At 37.0% G+C, this 18,008-nt stretch overlaps 1 protein-coding gene across 4 annotated transcripts; it reads left to right on the top strand.

Moving 5' to 3' along the window:
• Positions 1–65: 65 nt before the first annotated feature.
• On the top strand, positions 66–15,588 carry TATDN3 (TatD DNase domain containing 3). Of its 4 annotated transcripts, XM_059938360.1 has the most exons (11): positions 112–200; positions 398–749; positions 1,886–1,918; positions 2,843–2,916; positions 3,133–3,217; positions 7,533–7,595; positions 8,511–8,620; positions 8,785–8,840; positions 9,680–9,792; positions 11,772–11,852; positions 14,766–15,588. In XM_059938360.1, the coding sequence occupies exons 4-11, from the start codon at positions 2,852–2,854 to the stop codon at positions 14,907–14,909; spliced, it is 717 nt and encodes a 238-aa protein (XP_059794343.1). In that variant the 5' UTR covers positions 112–200; positions 398–749; positions 1,886–1,918; positions 2,843–2,851; the 3' UTR covers positions 14,910–15,588. The 4 variants fall into 4 exon arrangements, with proteins under 4 accessions (XP_059794323.1, XP_059794312.1, XP_059794333.1 ...); XM_059938340.1 differs by lacking the exon at positions 398–749 and having other exon boundaries at positions 66–200; positions 11,775–11,852; XM_059938329.1 differs by lacking the exon at positions 398–749 and having other exon boundaries at positions 66–200.
• Positions 15,589–18,008: the final 2,420 nt, after the last annotated feature.

Genomic DNA, 18,008 nt, shown 5'->3' with positions numbered 1-18,008 from the left:
GGCGGGAACTCTGGGACCGGAAGAGCTGGTTCCCCGGGAGGAAGGAGCATACGTCCGGCCGGAAACTCGGCCCGCAGCAGCAGCGTTCCGCCTGAGGCTCCGCGGGGAGGTCAAGGGATTCAGTGGCTGCGGCGATGGGGGCGGTGGGCGTAGGGCTGGTGGACTGTCACTGCCACCTCTCCGCCCCGGACTTTGACCACGTATGTGAGGGCGAGGTCGGGCCCGTGGGAGCAGGGAGGCCCCCATCCTTTCCCTTCAGACTACCCTTGTTCTCCTCCCTTAGAGCGAAGCTCCAAATCCTGCCAGGCCCCCGTCTGTGGTCCCGTGCGACTTGCTCCTTACTCCCTATTTAATCACACTCAATGATTTTTTTTTTCCCATCCCGAATATCCATAAGCCCTCTATCTCCACTTGGCTTTTATTTGCTGTTACCGGCTACTGGAGTCCTTCCCCCTACCCCGCCTTGGCCCGGCTGTTTATCCTACCAGCCTCTCAGCTCCGGGCAGAGAATCCGCTTTCCGCAGGACGCCGTCCGCGAAACTCGGGCTCACTCTCGCACGCCGCGTGCTCCAGTTCTCCAGGGGAGCGAAGCAAACAAAAACCAGCGCGCGCGCACACACACGTAATTTCAAGGTGTTTTACCCGCTACATTGGAAACTAGAAGCTAATAATAAAGAAGAGCGGGGTCTATTTTAGGGGAAAAACCTATCAAGAGGTGAAGCTTAAATTGGTGCTGGAAAGACCAAGCGGTGAGTGCATGGTGGTGAGGAAAGCAGGCGGGTTGCAGGCCTCCAGACAAGACAGAATTTGGACATTCAGGCTACCGAAAGGCTGGGTGGAGCCTGATGAGCTAAAAAGAGAGACGCTTAAAACAAGACCGAAGAGGTTTGCAGAGGATTCGTGAGGCAGGAGTTCGCATTTCATTAGAAGCACAATGGGGATCCAGTAAAGGGCTTTGTTTTTTAAGGAGAGAGACAAGATCTGATAATCCATTTTAAAACCATTTTGCTGATGTGTGGCTAATGGACAGAGGAGAACAAGAATGGAAGCTAGAAGACCAGCTTGGAAGCTTTTGCAGTATTTAGACTAAAGATAGTGGTTGCAGGGGAGTTTGAGAGAAGCAGATGGATTCAAGGTATATTTTAGAGATAGAATCTGTAGTACATGCTCAGAGGAATTGGATGTGGAAAGAGAGGGAAAGGGAGAACTTGAGGATGCTGTAGAGAGGTGGTGGTGCTGAGATGAGGGAAAACTGAGGTTGGAGAGGGCAGGCAGAAAGAATAGGTTTGTTGAGGAGAAAATAGTTATGTTCCACACATGTTGAAAACTAATATCCATCCAAGTGGAGATGTCATATGGTCATTTTAAAATGTGAATCTTGGGTTCAGGAGAGATTTATAGGCTGGAGATAAAAACTGGGGACTCATTAGCATAATGAGTATAGTAATAAGAGTACTTAAGGTGAGTCAGAGAGAGAAGCATAGGGTTCTGAAATCAGATAGAGAAGAGAGAGCCAGTCGAGGAGACTGAAAAGTAGCAGCCAGCTAGAGAGGAGGATTTGCAGAAGCCAAGAGTGGAAAATATTTCAAGAAGGAAGGAGTGGACAAGTGAGGAGTTTCTAATGCTGTTGAGGGGTAGAGTAGGAAGACAGAGAAGTGTCTTTTATATTTGACAATAACAGTTTCTGTTTGAGTAGAGTGGGAACAGAAGCCACACTTTACTGAGAGAGTAAATGGGAGGTAGGGTCAGCATAGGCTCTTCACATTCCACCACCCTGTTCCTTGCCATCATTGTCATTCTTTATGGTGCCTCAACTACATTGATATACACAGCCAAAGGACACTTATCCATCTAAAATGATTGTGATTACTTATGTTTATTTTAGGATCTGGATGATGTGTTGGAGAAAGCCAAGAAAGTAAGCCAATACCTATAATTGCCCTTTTTTTGGTTGTTTTTATTTTCCTCCTAATTTTGATCTAAAACAACTTGAAATTTAGTTATACTATGTTGTTGTTACTTCAATAATAATAAGTTAATAATAAACAGAATTTATTATTTACTATGTGCCAGGCACTGAGCTAAGCCCATCCTGTACATTATGTCATTTAATGTTTCACAGCAAGCTTCTGAGGAAGCTACTATTTTATAGCCAACCATTACCCATTTTATAGATGTGGAAACTAAGGCCTAGAGATTAACTTGTCCAAAGACACACGACTAGTAAGTGATGTAGACAAGATAGTCTGAATCCAAAACACGTTCCCACAGCCACCATGCTTACCAGCAATATGGAACAAATTGGTCCATCTGTCAGTTCTTGAATTAACATTATTCTGGAGATCTTGGAGAAATTATAAAAGTTTTCTGAAACAGTTTGATTTGTGTGGGGAAAACAATTATTAATCTTTGGAAGTGTTTATGAAATTAGCATTTTGTGGTCTTCCCCAAAAGTGATAGTCAGAAATGGTTGCCATTTTTACATACAGCCATCTTTCACTGTGGCAGCTTAATTAGTAGTATGGGGTTTGGAGTTACACAGGGCTAGTGATCTTGGGCAAGTTATTTGACTCCATCCAAAACTCTGTCTTTTGATCTATACAGTGCATTACAGCAATGCCTATGTCATAGGAGTATATAGATTAAATGGGGGGTAATATTTATATTCACTGAACGTAATACCTGAAACATAGTAACTACTCAGTGATAGCTATTATGATTATATTGATGGAGTGTGAGTGAGCAAGGATAACTAAAAGCACAGAAAACTTTAAATTTTTATTGGATTATATTGGATGTATATTGTTTGAGACTCTAACTATTCTATTCATTTTTGTTGCAGGCCAATGTTATGGCTCTTGTGGTGGTTGCTGAACATTCAGGAGAATTTGAAAAGATTATGCAGCTTTCAGAAAGGTGTTACTTCTCATTAAGAATTAGAAAGAGTTGCTAGTAAGGATGCAGTTATGATGTCATATTTATAATATCAAAGATCATCAGTTTTTAAAGAGAATGAGAAGAAAAACAATCACATTAACATAGCCCTAAAAAAATTCTTTCCTACTTGTTCTTCAGAGTAACTTTGTCTCCTAGTCTAATATTCTGCTTTCTTAATTCGTTCTACATTTTTAGGTATAATGGATTTGTCCTGCCATGCTTGGGTGTTCACCCAGTTCAGGGAGTTTCACCAGAAGACCAAAGAAGTGTCACGTTAAAGGTAACAGTCTTATAAAACAAGAACCATAAAAAATCATAATATCTTTTGACCCAGTACCCCTCCTCTTTCAAATTAATATTATAAGGCAATAATCCAAAAGAAAGAAATTCTATCTTCTTTCACAAAGATGTTTGCTACAGCAGTTATTTGAAATAGGGAAAAAGTGGAAACAGCCTAGAGGTTAGGAAATAAATAAATAACTAGTTAACTTATACAGTGTTAAATATAATGCTACAATGTTAAATATAACTATAGAAAGTGTGGATTATAAGGTTTATGTAGCAACATGGAAAATGTTTACAGTATAGTGTAGGGAGACAAGCAGGATACCAAATGGTTTATTCACTGTGACGTCCATGTAAAAATATATTCTATAAGGAAAAGACTAGAGAGAAAAGTACAGAAATTATACTCATTGTGATGGTCTGGTAGAGTTATAAGCACCTTGTTTTCATATTTTTTATCATGTTGTCATATTGCTTTGGCAAAAAAAGTGATAAAATATCCAGAAAAAGAAAGATACAAATTCATAGATGCAGTACTATAAGGGAACAGATGAGTTCAAGTACATAGTGTCTTCTTTGAACATTGAACTGTCCCTATAGGAGTGCTCTTGATCTGTTAAACTGCATTACTTTTATACCCTCTCTAAAAAAATTCCTACCCACAAGATCTCACTGACTCACAGTAGTCAATATGTCTTATATTTCAGACTTGTCTCCTGACTCAGTATCAGGGAGATGCACAGTTTCCTGAGTGCTTTATTACATAATGAGATTGAAAGCCCCATGTTGAAGAAGTAAAGACTTTTTGTTATCTATGAATAAATTAAGATATGAGGACTATCATTTTTTATAATAATAAATCTGTATTCCTACATTAGGATACCTGAGGTAGTTCTACTTATTTTGAAACAAAATTACTTTTAATTCACTTCAGGTAAAAATAAATATTTATCCTGTAGATTTCCTGAGTTGTTGATATGATAAAATTAGCTAAATTGCCAGAGAGTTGCAATTCCCAGAATGTTGGGGATGATAGCAGGACAGTGTTTCTTTCATTTATGTAGAGATTTATACTAATAGTCCTTCATTTCAATAGTCAGTCAACAAGTGTTTAGTGAACATGTACTATATTTCAAACACTGTTCTAAGCACTATAGAGTAAAATCCCTCTCACAGAAGCCAGATTCTGGATTGGGGAAGGCAGTCAATAATTAGATACATGAACTAAGTGCTTTAAAGGCAATGAAACAAGATTATGTGATGGGGATTGTGGATGCTGGTTTTTAGATTGTGTAGTCAAGGAAGGCCTCTCTGAGGAGGTGACGTTTGAACTGCAACCTGAATGCAGTTGGCCATGCAAAGAGAGGGGTCAGAGTGTTGAAGGCAAAGGAAACAATGAAGCACAAAGATCCTAAGGTAGTTACAAGTTTGATGTGGTCAAGAAATAGAAAGAGGACTGATGTGACTAGATGGAAGAGGAAGGAATAGTGAGGTCAGAGGGATTGGGCAGGGATCCCCAGTCACCTCATCCAGGGCCTTGTTGGATTGTAGTTTACATCAGTGGGGGATTTAAAGTAAGGAGAGACAAGATGTGATTTCTGTTTTGAAAAGATCCCCTTGGCAATGGTGTGAAGAATCAATTTTGAAGAGGGCAAAAAAGGAAGAAGGGAGAATAGTTAAAAGACTGTTGCAATAGTCCATGTGAGAAACGATGGTGGATTGGACCAGAGTGGTAGCAGTGGAGATGAAGAGAAGGGAGTGGATTTGGCATATTTTTGGCATGAATGTAGAACTGATAGGACTATTTAACTTACAAAACTAAATAAAATACCAACAACATACAGGTAAATCTAGATTCTCAAAGCAGACAGGAACTCAGCAAATCTCAAGATAGCCCGCTGGAAAGACCAGAGTTAAGCAGTTTTGTTCCTGATGTGCTTGTAGTCGCCACAATAGTTTAGTTTTCCCATCGTGGTTAGATTACAAGCTCCTACCATGTGGTACAAAGGTAGGTATGTACAATAGTAAGTATCCATTAAATTACCTTGGTTTATAAAATGAAAATTGCCTAGCATCACACAAATCTTTCAGCATATTCCTGAATTAACTCATTCAATAAATATTATTACCAGGCAGAATTTAAGCCCCTGGGATACCCTGGGGAATCACAATTCACTGTCTACAAGCTACTGCCCCCTCCAGGCAGGGCATGTGCTGTCCAATTGGCTCCTGTCCCTACTTAACCCACTTCACTCATTTCGGTTACACGCCTGACCCCTGTTCTAAAGGTTCTGAAGACTAAACATTTTCTTTCATAAAAAAATCAATTCTAATTATTTTAAATCATTCAGAATAAATCTCATCTCCTCCCTCCCCTTTGCCCTTCCTTCTTCCATTCTTTCCTTCTCTCTCCTTTCTTCTTTCAATAGCATAGTGGAAACAGCATGGGCTTTGAAGTCAGAGAGGCTTGGCCTACTGGCTTCTGTGATCTGTGGCACTTAACTTTGCCAAGTCTCAATTTCCTCATTTGTAAATCATGAATAATTATTTAGTTGTAGTATTCCCAGTCATAGAGTATAGAGGTATAGGATATTTTAAAACCCCACAATAGAACCATTAGCTGTTAAAGAACTTGAAACTTTATGGAGGAAGTGGGAATAGAACTGAAGTCAGATTTAGACCTATGAATGTCCTTATAGATATTTTTACATCTATTAAAATGATAAAGACCACACATACATTTACACGTATTGAATCTGTGATATGAATTATATTAATTTCTATTTACTATACCTGACTTGCCAGAAACTTCCAAAATATTTCATGAGGAATTGGAACAGTCTCATTGTAAATTTATTTTGCTTCTTTTTATAGATAATACATATTCCAAGAAGCAGTTTTTCCCTGTATCTGGTCTTCATCCAAATGTGTAATTTCTTTCTGACTGAAGACTTTCTAAGTATCAAACATTTCCTGAGTAATCTCTCCAACTTCTCCAGTCCCTTTGAGGTCCCACAGACACACAGTAGTTTGGATGTTTGATATGGAAAATCTTTGCCTGACACTTTGACCTACTCAGCTATTGCCAGACATCTTCTCTGGTATTTAGGGTTATATACTCTTAGCTCCACATGACAATATTAATTCTTCATTGAGTCTACTGGAATGTCTAAGGCCTTGATTTAGCCTTCCTCATCTTCTTTTCTCTCTCTTGAGGTATAATTATAAAATCTCCTCTTCTTCCTCTACCATATGGTTTACCTCCCTTTTCTTAATTCTCCCTTGTTCTGATTATCCTCACTAGAAGTACCTTGAATTTACATATTCTGAGACTAAAATCCTAGACTTAAAATATCTAGAAGCAAATTTTCCATGTATTTGTCTTTTCCTTGTCTTAAAGGGATCCCTCACAGGGGGATTTCTTTTTAAGTGGAAATAGTAATATGGAAACTAACAGTACACAGTTACTTCAGTAGTTGGCAAACAACATATTTGTGATATTTAGTATGTATATTATTGAACCTTTAGGACAAAAGTAGGCTACACAGGACTATAAAGAAAAAAGAAATCAGTGAAAATAGTGCAAAGGATGTATGGGATTATCACTATTAAAACTTCACAAGCCATCAGTACCCTAAGAGGAGAACATAGCAGTGCACTCCCAAAAACTCAAAAAGGTGACCACCTGGTGGCTTTCTTCTCTCTTGCTCAGCTGTTCCAGGAAATCCAGTTCACGCCTCCTAAATGCCAGGAAATGCCTCCTAAACAGAAGGCAGGGTTTAAGCGGGAATCTTCGTAAGGAGTCATGTTCTTGGGACTTCCCAAGTGGTCCAGTGGCTAAGACTCTGCACTCCCAATGCAGGGGGCCCGGGTTCAATCCCTGGTCAGGGAACTAGATCCCACATGCCACAGCTAAGAGTTTGGCTGCCGCAACTAAAGATTCCGCATGCCACAACTAAAAGATCCTGCATGCCCCAATGAAGATCCCGCATGCAGCAGTGAAGATCCTGTATGCCGCAACTATGACCCGGCACAACCAAATAATAAATAAATAAATAAATATTTTTTTAAAAAAGGAAGTCATGTTCTTGTAACCTAAATGGATGTGGGATGTTTGTACTCAAATTTCCAGACAGAAGTACTCACCATTATAGAAGGATTACATTCTTAGTTCCTCAACTGGTTAAAGGTATTGACTATGTAAAGGACCCAGTATAGCATAGTGCCTGGCATATAATAGGTGTTTATACAAAGCCTGTAAAATACCCTTCTCCTTCTATTTTAATAAATTTACTTTTTTTTCATTCTAGGATTTGGATGTAGCTTTGCCCATTATCGAGAATTATAAGGATCGATTGTTGGCAATTGGAGAGGTAAATACCCACTAGCTGATCAAATGATTTCTAATCCAGACTTTCATGTGATAGATGAAAATAGTCCTTAATTCAGTATTGGTGACTATAACAGACTTGGATAATTATGTTCACCCTGTTCAGCTGAATAATAACTTGTCAGTACTTCCTCAATAAGCAAAAGCACTTAGGGATAAAACAATAGAAGCCTCCCCATGGGCTTATGTTAATGGAAGAAAACTATTACCATTTCAATATACTTTGCTCTGTTTTTCCTTTTGCTTACATAGGGTTATGTCTCTGGTTAGTTAAAATAGTATATACAAGCATACTTTAAATAGGTTAGAGTTTATAATTAAAGAACATTTTTTATTAAATAATTTACAGTTGTGAAACATCTTATCACTTGGTAATTCCACTTATAATTAAAGATAAAAGATAAGAATAGCACTTATATTCAGAATCTAGGTTATCGCGATGCATGCCAGAATAGAATCAAGGGAAGCAGTCATTTATAATCTTCACTGTCCAATGTGGTTACCACATGTAGCTGTTGAGCACTTGAAATGTGACTGGCCCAAATTGAGATGTGCTATCAGGATAAAATGCACTGAGGATTTCAAAGTCTCAGTACCTCAAAAAAAGAATGTAAAATAACTCAGTTTTTTTTATTGATTATGTGTTGATATAATAATATGACTATATGATAATATTGATAATGTTTTAGATATAGTGGATTAAATATATTATTAAAATTAATTTCACCTGTTTCTTGTTAGTGTTGTTTAATGTAGCTACTGGAAACTGTAAGGTTGTGTATGTGGCTTGTGTGTATGGCTCCCATTATATTTCTCTTGGACGGTACTGCTCCATAATATGTCTTTTGGGATTCATTAAACCATAAACGTGTAATTCTGTTTTATTTTTCTGTTATAGGTTGGACTAGATTTCTCCCCCAGAATTGCTGGCACTGATGAACAGAAGGAAGAGCAAAGACAAGTCCTAATCAGACAGGTCCAATTAGCCAAAAGACTAAATTTGCCTTTGTAGGTTAATTATCATCTTTCTATATTAATAGTTACAGAGCAAATTAAGTAATGATTCTCCTGAAATTGAGCTCTACTTTTCTTTTTCTCTGAATTGCTTTAATATAACAAAAATAATAATTTCATATTAAGTACTCAAAAGGAATTTTTTTGTTGTTTACCAGAAATGTTCACTCACGTTCAGCTGGAAGACCCACCATCAGCCTCTTAAATGAGCAAGGTATTTAGGTTCCTGAGAAAAATGTGCCTAATGTTTAAGTTTGACAATTCCAGTCCATATTCTCATAGAACAAGCCATGCTTTACTTGATTTCTTAAAGGGAAGGGAATGGGTCAAGGGTAGAGATGGAAATCAACTAAGATGGTTTTGCAAGTCAGCCTACTATTTACAAGGTTTTCAGTGTGATTATGATGTTTATCAGGCCAGGATAAAGCAAATGAAAAATTGGATCAAGTAACTTTAATGACTTAATTTAAAAATTAGCAGCTCCAACATTTTAATCAGCTTGTGTGAGAGAGGAAAAAACAAAGCAAAGAAGGGTGATCACATTGAGTTACTGTTTTGCATGTTTTATGGCTGCTGCTTTAGAAAATGGTATTATACAGATTGTGGCCATCTTATATAAAATGCACTGTCATCTTCACTGCCATCCTTTAAGAACTGGAGATGGTTTTTGTGAAACTAACTCTGAGTGTTGAATTTGTGAGTCATTTATTTTCTCATTTCTTCTTTCACTAACATCCTTCTTAAGGACAATTTGCTTAAAAACCTATTAGGAACAATAATTTGACAGTTCAGAAACTTTTGGAGAAGCTTTGATGGTATAGGAAGTTTAAATAATTGCTCAATTGTATTTATTAATTTTATACTGAAGATTAAGAATTTACTATATTTTTATTCTACTGGTTGAACACTATATGTTTATCTACTCTTTAGAAATCATAGAACCTTATAGTGACCGACATTTACTTAAAATCTGTGTTGTTCAATTTGATTGGTGGGAAAACCTCTCATTAAGGAAATAAAATGCAACTGTGATTTATCTTTAATTTTTGAGAGGTGCTGACAAAGTGTTGCTGCATGCATTTGATGGTCGGCCATCTGTAGCCATGGAAGGAGTAAAAGCTGGGTACTTCTTCTCAATTCCTCCTTCTATCATAAGAAGTGGACAGGTAAATTCTTTCATTAAACCTCATTTTACACTTTGTGAAATATACTTTAAAATATGAACTTTTATTAATACTTGTGATACTATTCTGGTTTCATTGCAAAAATTAATCTTAGGCCCCTATCTCATACTTACATAAAGAGTAACTCAAAAGTGGATCAAAGACCTAAGTATAAGAGCTAAAATTATAGAACTCTTAGAAGAAAACAGATCTAAATCTTTGTGACCTTGGATCAGGCAGTGGTTTCTTAGCTATGACACCAAAGGCACAAGCAACCAAAGAAAAAATAGATAAATTGGATATCATCAAAACAAACTTCCACTCACAAAAAATTGGGCAGCTCATGCTCAAAAGACCTGAACTTCTGATAGCTTTCAGAAAAGGGATTTTAAAGGCAGTGTGAGGGAGGAGGCTGCAGGGTATGTGAGCAGCTTGTGCTCAGTTCTCGAATTGGTTGGCATCAAGGTGAGGTTTTGAGCATCATCAATCTTCTGGTTTCAGCTGGTCTGGGGTCTACATGCTTGAGGTCAGCAGTTTCCATCTGGTGAGAGTCTGCTTCCTGTAACAACAGCTTAGGAGTGTGTGTCAGGCCTCTATTTATAACTTTCAGGGAACTGGGAATTTGGTGACTCTGCTATGTGGCGAATTCATAGTCTAAGTTGTTACCAGTTTTTCAACCCAACAGCTATTCATTGCTCCTACATCTTCACATTTCCTAATCACTAACTCTTTTTTTTTTTTTTTTTTTTAATTTATTTTATGTATTTATTTTTGGCTGCGTTGGGTCTTCCTTGCTGCGTGCGTGCTTTCTCCAGTTGCGGTGAGCGGGGGCTACTCTTCGTTGCGGTGCGTGGGCTTCTCATTGCGGTGGCTTCTCTTGTTGTGGAGCACGGGCTCTAGGCACACGGGCTTCAGTAGTTGGGGCACGAGGACTCAGTAGTTGTGGCTTTTGGGCTGTAGAGTGCAGGCTCAGTAGTTGTGGCGCACAGGCTTCATTGCTCCGCGGCATGTGGGAACTTCCCAGACCAGGGCTTGAACCCTTGTCCCCTGCATTGGCAGGCGGATTCTTAACCACTGTGCCACCAGGGAAGCCCCCTAATCACTAACTCTTGAACCAGCCTTTTGAGACCCAGGGGAGGCCTGGGAGACTTAAAGCAAAAGCAGTTTACTTCAAAATACAGGGACACTGGGCCTTATATACGGTTTCAGGTGGAAAGTTCTAGAAATGTCAATTAGGTCATGTTAATTGATAGTCCATGATTACTTTTATTTTTTCCTACTTTTATCATTTGTGGAGAAATTTCTTATTTACTTATTTATTTTTAAAATTTTATTTATTTATTTTTGGCTGTGTTGGGTCTTCGTTGCTGCGTGCGGGCTTTCTCTAGTTGAGGGGAGCAGGGGCTACTCTTCATTATGGTGCACGGACTTCTTATTGGGTGGCTTCTCTTGTTGCGGAGCACGGGCTCTAGGTGTGCGGGCTTCTGTAGTTGTGGCAGGTGGGCTCAGTACTTGTGGCTCATGGACTCTAGAGTGCAGGCTTAGTGGTTGTGGCTCGTGGGCTTAGTTGCTCCATGGCATGTGGGATCTTCCCGGACCAGGGCTTGAACCCGTGTCCCCTGCGTCGGCAGGTGGATTCTTAACCACTGTGCCACCAAGGAAGTCACTCTTCCTTGGATCTTTCAGTAGGCATATGGTATCAGATGTTTGGGTTCTTGCTGGATGTTACCTCATTTTTTGCTCTTGGTTACTACTCTTTGGGTTCCTAGAGGCTTTGGATAATTTTTGGCAAAGAATGTTTCTTCTTAAATCTAACCATTAATGTAGAATGATGAGAACATAGTGAACATTTATTAATTGAGTATTAAAGCATGAATTTTAGATTCTTGCAGAGTAGTATGCATTGACATGTGGGTTTAATGCTCCTTATTTAATCTTTACTTCTCATGTTTTAAACTTACTAGCTTTCTCTTTTCTCTAAGAAGCAGAAGCTTGTGAAACAGTTGCCTTTAACTTCGATTTGCTTGGAAACAGATTCACCTGCACTAGGACCAGAAAAAAAGGTAAATGATTTTCTAATTTCTACATTATTTAGATTGTATCTTTTATTTGAACTATTTTCAGTTTAGCTGTGTTTCTCATTCCAGTGCAAATACAATGGGATCCTACTTTAATGCTAGGTTGAAAGGTTATATTGACTTAATTTCAAGTCTTTTGTAAATATGACTGTTGTGCTACAAAGAATATTATTTGATATGGGTCATGTCCTAATTTATGTAATATTGAAATCCAGACCAGTATAGTAAAAAGCTTAGTGTCTAGAGTCAGAAAGGCCTGGATTCAAATCCTGTCTCTGATACCCATTAGCTGTGTAACTTTGGGCAAGTTCCTTAATCTCTCTGAAACTGTTTCTACATTTATAAAATGTAGGTAAAATAATAGTAAAATACTTTGAAGTATTACAGTGGGGATTAAATGAAGTAATGTATATGAAAGTGCCTAGTGTGTCTGGTATATAGTAGATGCTCAATAAATGTTTTTCTTCTTTTAATTAGCATGTTAAAATAAGCCTCAATTTCTTTCAGTACAAGGATGTATTGATATAGTCATAGATTTATTAATGTGATCTTTGCTGTGCATTTTGTTATTGTAGGCCACAAAGAATCATATTTTAAATATTGCTACCATTATAAATTATAATTATCTGAAAGGAAGACAGTAGTGCCTATTACAATCACCTACCACTGTGTAGCTTACTAAGTGCCCCTGACTGCCCATCAGAGCTGTCTCCATGCCTCCCAGATTCAGAGGACTGGCACTTGAGAGTAAGAGGTTTGGGAGCAGTAGCGATGTAATTGTTAATAAACTATGATTATTTGTAATTACATTATGATTATTTTGCTAATTAATATCCAATTAGTTACATAATTTTATAAATCAGCTCTTGTAAGAATATAGAAGAGGAATGAGAGAATAGAGGATTATAACCACATTTATTTTCTTGTTTGAGTGTAGGACAGAATGGTACAAAATTGCCTTCCTGGTTAGTGTGAAATAGGATGAAAAAGACCTAGCTTTTTCACCCTAAACAGATATGAATTTCAAATGCTCTTATAACTCAGTTTTATGTTTGTATTTAGATGATTTGATAAAAATTGTGGGTTTCTGCACATAGTAGGTACTCAAAAACATTTATTGAATAAATGAATTTTAAAACTGAGGAATTCCCTGGCAGTCCAGTGATTAGAACTCTGCACGTCCACTGCAGAGGAAGTACACAGGCACGGGTTCAATCCCTGGTCGGGGAACTAAGATCCTGCGTGCCGCACAGCTCAGCCAAAAAGTAAAAATAAAAAAAAAAAAACTGAATATACTTTTTGTTAAGTAAAATGTGTTTGTTCTAGAAAAATAGAAAACCCAGAAAATCATAAGAAAATAGAACCATCTACCACTGAAAGGTTACCACTATAGTATAGTGGTTAAAAGCATAAACTCTGATGTCAGGTTGCACAGGTTTAAACCTCAACTGGGCTACTTACTCGCTGTTTAGGATCCCTTCTTATCTGTAAAAAAGGGATGCTAATAATAATAGTACCTATCTAACAGAGTTATTGTGAGGATTAAATGAGAAATTCCATGAAAACCTTAGAACAAAACCTTGCCTACAACAAGCACTAAATAAATGAAAGTTCTTATGTCCTTCCACACTTTTTTATGTCCATATATATACACATAATATTTTTTTCATAAAAACAGGATTAGCCTCAACACATCATTTCATAACTTGCTTTTATGTGGTGAACACATGTAAATATCAATAAATATACTTCTCCTCATCATGTTTAATAAGTATATAAATTTTAGTGTGTGAATGTGCCACAATATATTTAACTTGATACTGTCATTTAGGTTGTTTGTTTCCAACACAGTACAGTTGAACCTTGAACAAGAAGCGCTTAGGGGTACCAACACCCTTCCCACCCCCCGACCCCCGCCCCATACCATGGAAAATACATGTCTGTCCACCCTCCACATCTGCAGTTTTGGATCTGTGGATTCAGCCCTCATTTTCATGGTTCTGCATTCATAGATTCAACCATGCTTGGATTGTGTAGTACTGTAGTATTTATTGAAAAAAAAATCCATGTATAAGTGGACCCACACAGTTCAAAACCATGTTTTTCAGGGGTCAACTATATTATAAACAATATGATGAATGTCCTTGAACCTAAATCTTGGTGAGCATTTTTCATTGTTTTCTTAGGCTACGTTATCAAGGTTATTTTTTAACCTTAACAGTTATCTTATTCCTCTGAACATTATCATCCTGAGTAGATAACTTAATAATAAAAACAATAATATATTTCATCAAATCTAAATGCCACTGATTGTAGATGTACCACTGTTTTGTGACCATTAAGGAAAAAAACACTACCAATTATACTTTCACATGCCACTGAATGTCAGTAAAATATATATCAATTTCAGAGATGTTAAGTTAGGGGAGAAATGCATCTTAGAATCAGTGAAATATGACTACATAATCTATGTAGTCTTCCAGACACCATGGCATTACTTGAGTCAAACTGTAATGTAGCCTGTGAGGTGAAATGGCCAAGCAACCTTTGCAAGCACTCACTTGAGGAACAAACCAAAGGACAGTTAATTCATCAGTCAGGCAGGTCACCAAGTGTCCACTTTGTGCAGACTGCTTCATATGCTAGGTGCTGGGACCTCGACTGGTAATACCCCAGGGCTCTTTTCAGGAGCAGCATAGACTTACAGTTAATGTTGTAGCCTTAGCTTTCAAGCTGAAGCTCAGGGCCTTTTCCTCAGCTTCGCCTCACCCCCATTAAAAAAAAAAAGTGCTCATCAGTTGTTTTTACCAACTCATTTTCATCTCTTTTATCTACAGTCTTCAAGGATTGCTTCTCTTGAGTGTCATGTTTGATTAATGTCTGCTTTGTCTGTCTCAGGTACGGAATGAGCCCCAAAACATTTCCATTTCAGCAGAATATATTGCCCAGGTGAAAGGGATCTCAGTGGAGGAAGTTATAGAAGTGACAACACAGAATGCATTGAAACTATTTCCCAAGCTTCAGTACCTGCTCCCGAAATAGCTTCATAACAAAATCAACTGCAGAGGGCACTGTTTGAGAAAAATAAATGTTCTGATGAAGAGTCTGAACTGAAGAAGCCATTGTATCGGGATTATAATTTTAGAGAAATATTTTTCTTAGAAGTAAAACTGGGCTTAGATCCTAAAACCCTGGGTTCTAATTCTACCTTGCACTGCTTTTCAATTAACGGAGTCCTAGCAGGAGATTGGGAAATACCACTGCTTCTTACTTTGCCCTGTTAAATAGAACCACCAAATGAACTGAAACCATTTCTTCTGGCAAGGGTGGCTCCCACAGGTAAGAAATAAGTGCTACTGTGATGGCATGGAATAGGCTAAAGTTTGATCCTTTACCACCTGTTTGATTTCCCACAGGATTTATCCAGTGAAAGGAGAGCGTCTAGTTTCTTATACTATCAGAAATCTTATCTTTTCTGGGTTTGCAAAATTGAACTTTTAGTACTTTGAATTATCTCTCATTTTAAGAGAAAAACGTGCAAGGTTTTTATATTGATCTTAAATTTTGACTTATAAAGCCCTGGTTCGTGCAATGACCATTAAATACCAAGCCCCACAGTTTAGTTAATAAATTGGTTTTAAGTTCCAGTCTGACTTTTGTCACATGTTTAAAATGTACATAGCTCTATTAAAAATGTATCTGACTTTTTTGCATGCAATAATATTTTATATTTTTAAGTTTTAAAAATCTCTGGTATGAAAAGAGTCCAGTGGATGGTGGTGATAGTAGCACAACAGTATGAATGTGCTTGAAGCCATTAAACTATACCCTTAAAAATTCTTGAGATGGTAAATTTTATGTTATGTGTACTTTACCACAATTTTTTAGAAAAAATCTTATGTGTAGTTTACAAGGTATTGCGATCCATACCAAAACATGAGTATTTAATTTTGTTAAATTATATAAGCAGCAAATACTGGAAAAAGTACCTGCCAGAGAAATAAGTTAACTTCCTAAAAAGCCAAGTGATTTTACATAATCTTCAATACTTTGAAATGAATTCATTTATAGAAGAATCAAAACTAGTTCTAGGGCGGATTGTCCAAATCAAACTAGACTATCTAAGAAGCAGAATAGAACACTTTATGAGATACTTAACCACTTATCAGCATCATGACAGATGAAATTCCCACATTTAATGGGAGGTTATATTAAAACTGGACTTCTGATCTCTCTTTCAACTCTATATTTCTTTTTTTTTTTTTATTTTTATTTTACAATCTTTTATTCATACTAAGTCTTTGAAAACTGGTGTCTTTTTTTTTTTTTTTTTTCACACACACACACACACTGTATTTTATTTTTACAAGAGATAAATCGACTGACACCAAGCATTGTACATGGATGACCACAACAAAAGCAACAATGATTGCAATTACCAAACATGAAACACACTCATACTATGTCATAGTATTGACATTCAGTCCAGTAATCCTCCACTGTAACAGCTCCTTTACTTTGCAGTGAAAATTGATTTGTATATTCTTTGCCTCTGAGTCCTTGTGGAATTTTTTTTTTTTTTTTTTTTAAATTCAGACAGAAAGTCACAAAAATTATACTCATCCTCATCAGTTCACTCAGTCCCATGTAATTAATTTTTTTTTTCATCTTGATCTTTTGTTAGCACTTTTATGAGTTCATCAGTTTTTCATTAGAGTTCTGAAAATGCTTATTCATTCAGTTCAGCAGTACAGTCCGTTACCAGAAACCTGTACTTGTCAGAGTCTTTTCCATGTATTTCTTGAAGATGAAACCCTTTTATAGGAACATATTTGCAAAATCATCAGAGTACACCCAGAACTGTCTGTAAATGACAAAAGACTTAAAAATGACCACGGTTAAAGATTTGATGACAGTTCATAATAATGCAGTTGACAAGAAAATTAGTTATTTCTGAGATATACATTTTAAAGTAATAACTAGGATTATTACTTATAACATTATACCATAACATATAAGATTTTTAGAAATTTCATGTAATGTCTGAAACATTTATATTGACATATTTCCATACATATTTCCATACAAGTACAAATATAAGATTTTTAGAAATTTCATGTAATGTCTGAAACATTTATATTAACATATTTCCATACATATTTCCATACAAATACAAATATGATTTTTAGAAATTTCATGTAATGTCTGAAACATTTATATTAACATATTTCCATACATATTTCCATACAAATACAAATACAAGATTTTTAGAAATTTCATGTAATGTCTGAAACATTTATATTAACATGTATCCATACAAATAACCCAATGAAAGTTTAGTATTAGTTGTTTTGTTTGTTTTTTTATACTGCAGGTTCTTATTAGGCATCAGTTTTATACACATCAGTGTATACATGTCAATCCCAATCGCCCAATTCAGCACCCCACCATCCCCACCCCACCGCAGTTTTCCCCCCTTGGTGTCCATATGTCCATTCTCTACATCTGTGTCTCAACTTCTGCCCTGCAAACTGGCTCATCTGTACCATTTTTCTAGGTTCCGCATACATGCATTAACATACGATATTTGTTTTTCTCTTTCTGACTTACTTCACTCTGTATGACAGTCTCTAGATCCATCCACGTCTCAACAAATGACTCAATTTCGTTCCTTTTTATGGCTGAGTAATATTCCATTGTATATATGTACCACATCTTCTTTATCCATTCGTCTGTTGATGGGCATTTAGGTTGCTTCCATGACCTGGCTATTGTAAATAGTGCTGCAATGAACATTCGGGTGCATGTGTCTTTTTGAATTACGGTTTTCTCTGGGTATATGCCCAGTAGTGGGATTGCTGGGTCATATGGTAATTCTATTTTTAGTTTTTTAAGGAACCTCCATATTGTTCTCCATAGTGGCTGTATCAATTTACATTCCCACCAACAGTGCAAGAGGGTTCCCTTTTCACCACACCCTCTCCAGCATTTGTTGTTTGTAGATTTTCTGATGATGCCCATTCTAACAGGAGTGAGGTGATACCTCATTGTAGTTTTGATTTGCATTTCTCTAATAATTAGTGATGTTGAGCATCTTTTCATATGCTTCGTGGCCATCTGTATGTCTTCTTTGGAGAAATG

Source organism: Balaenoptera ricei, chromosome 1 (assembly GCF_028023285.1).
Source record: "Balaenoptera ricei isolate mBalRic1 chromosome 1, mBalRic1.hap2, whole genome shotgun sequence".
Taxonomy (NCBI): Eukaryota; Metazoa; Chordata; class Mammalia; order Artiodactyla; family Balaenopteridae; genus Balaenoptera; species Balaenoptera ricei.
Note: the sequence above shows the minus strand (reverse complement) of the source record. Positions and strands in the feature narration are given on the sequence as shown.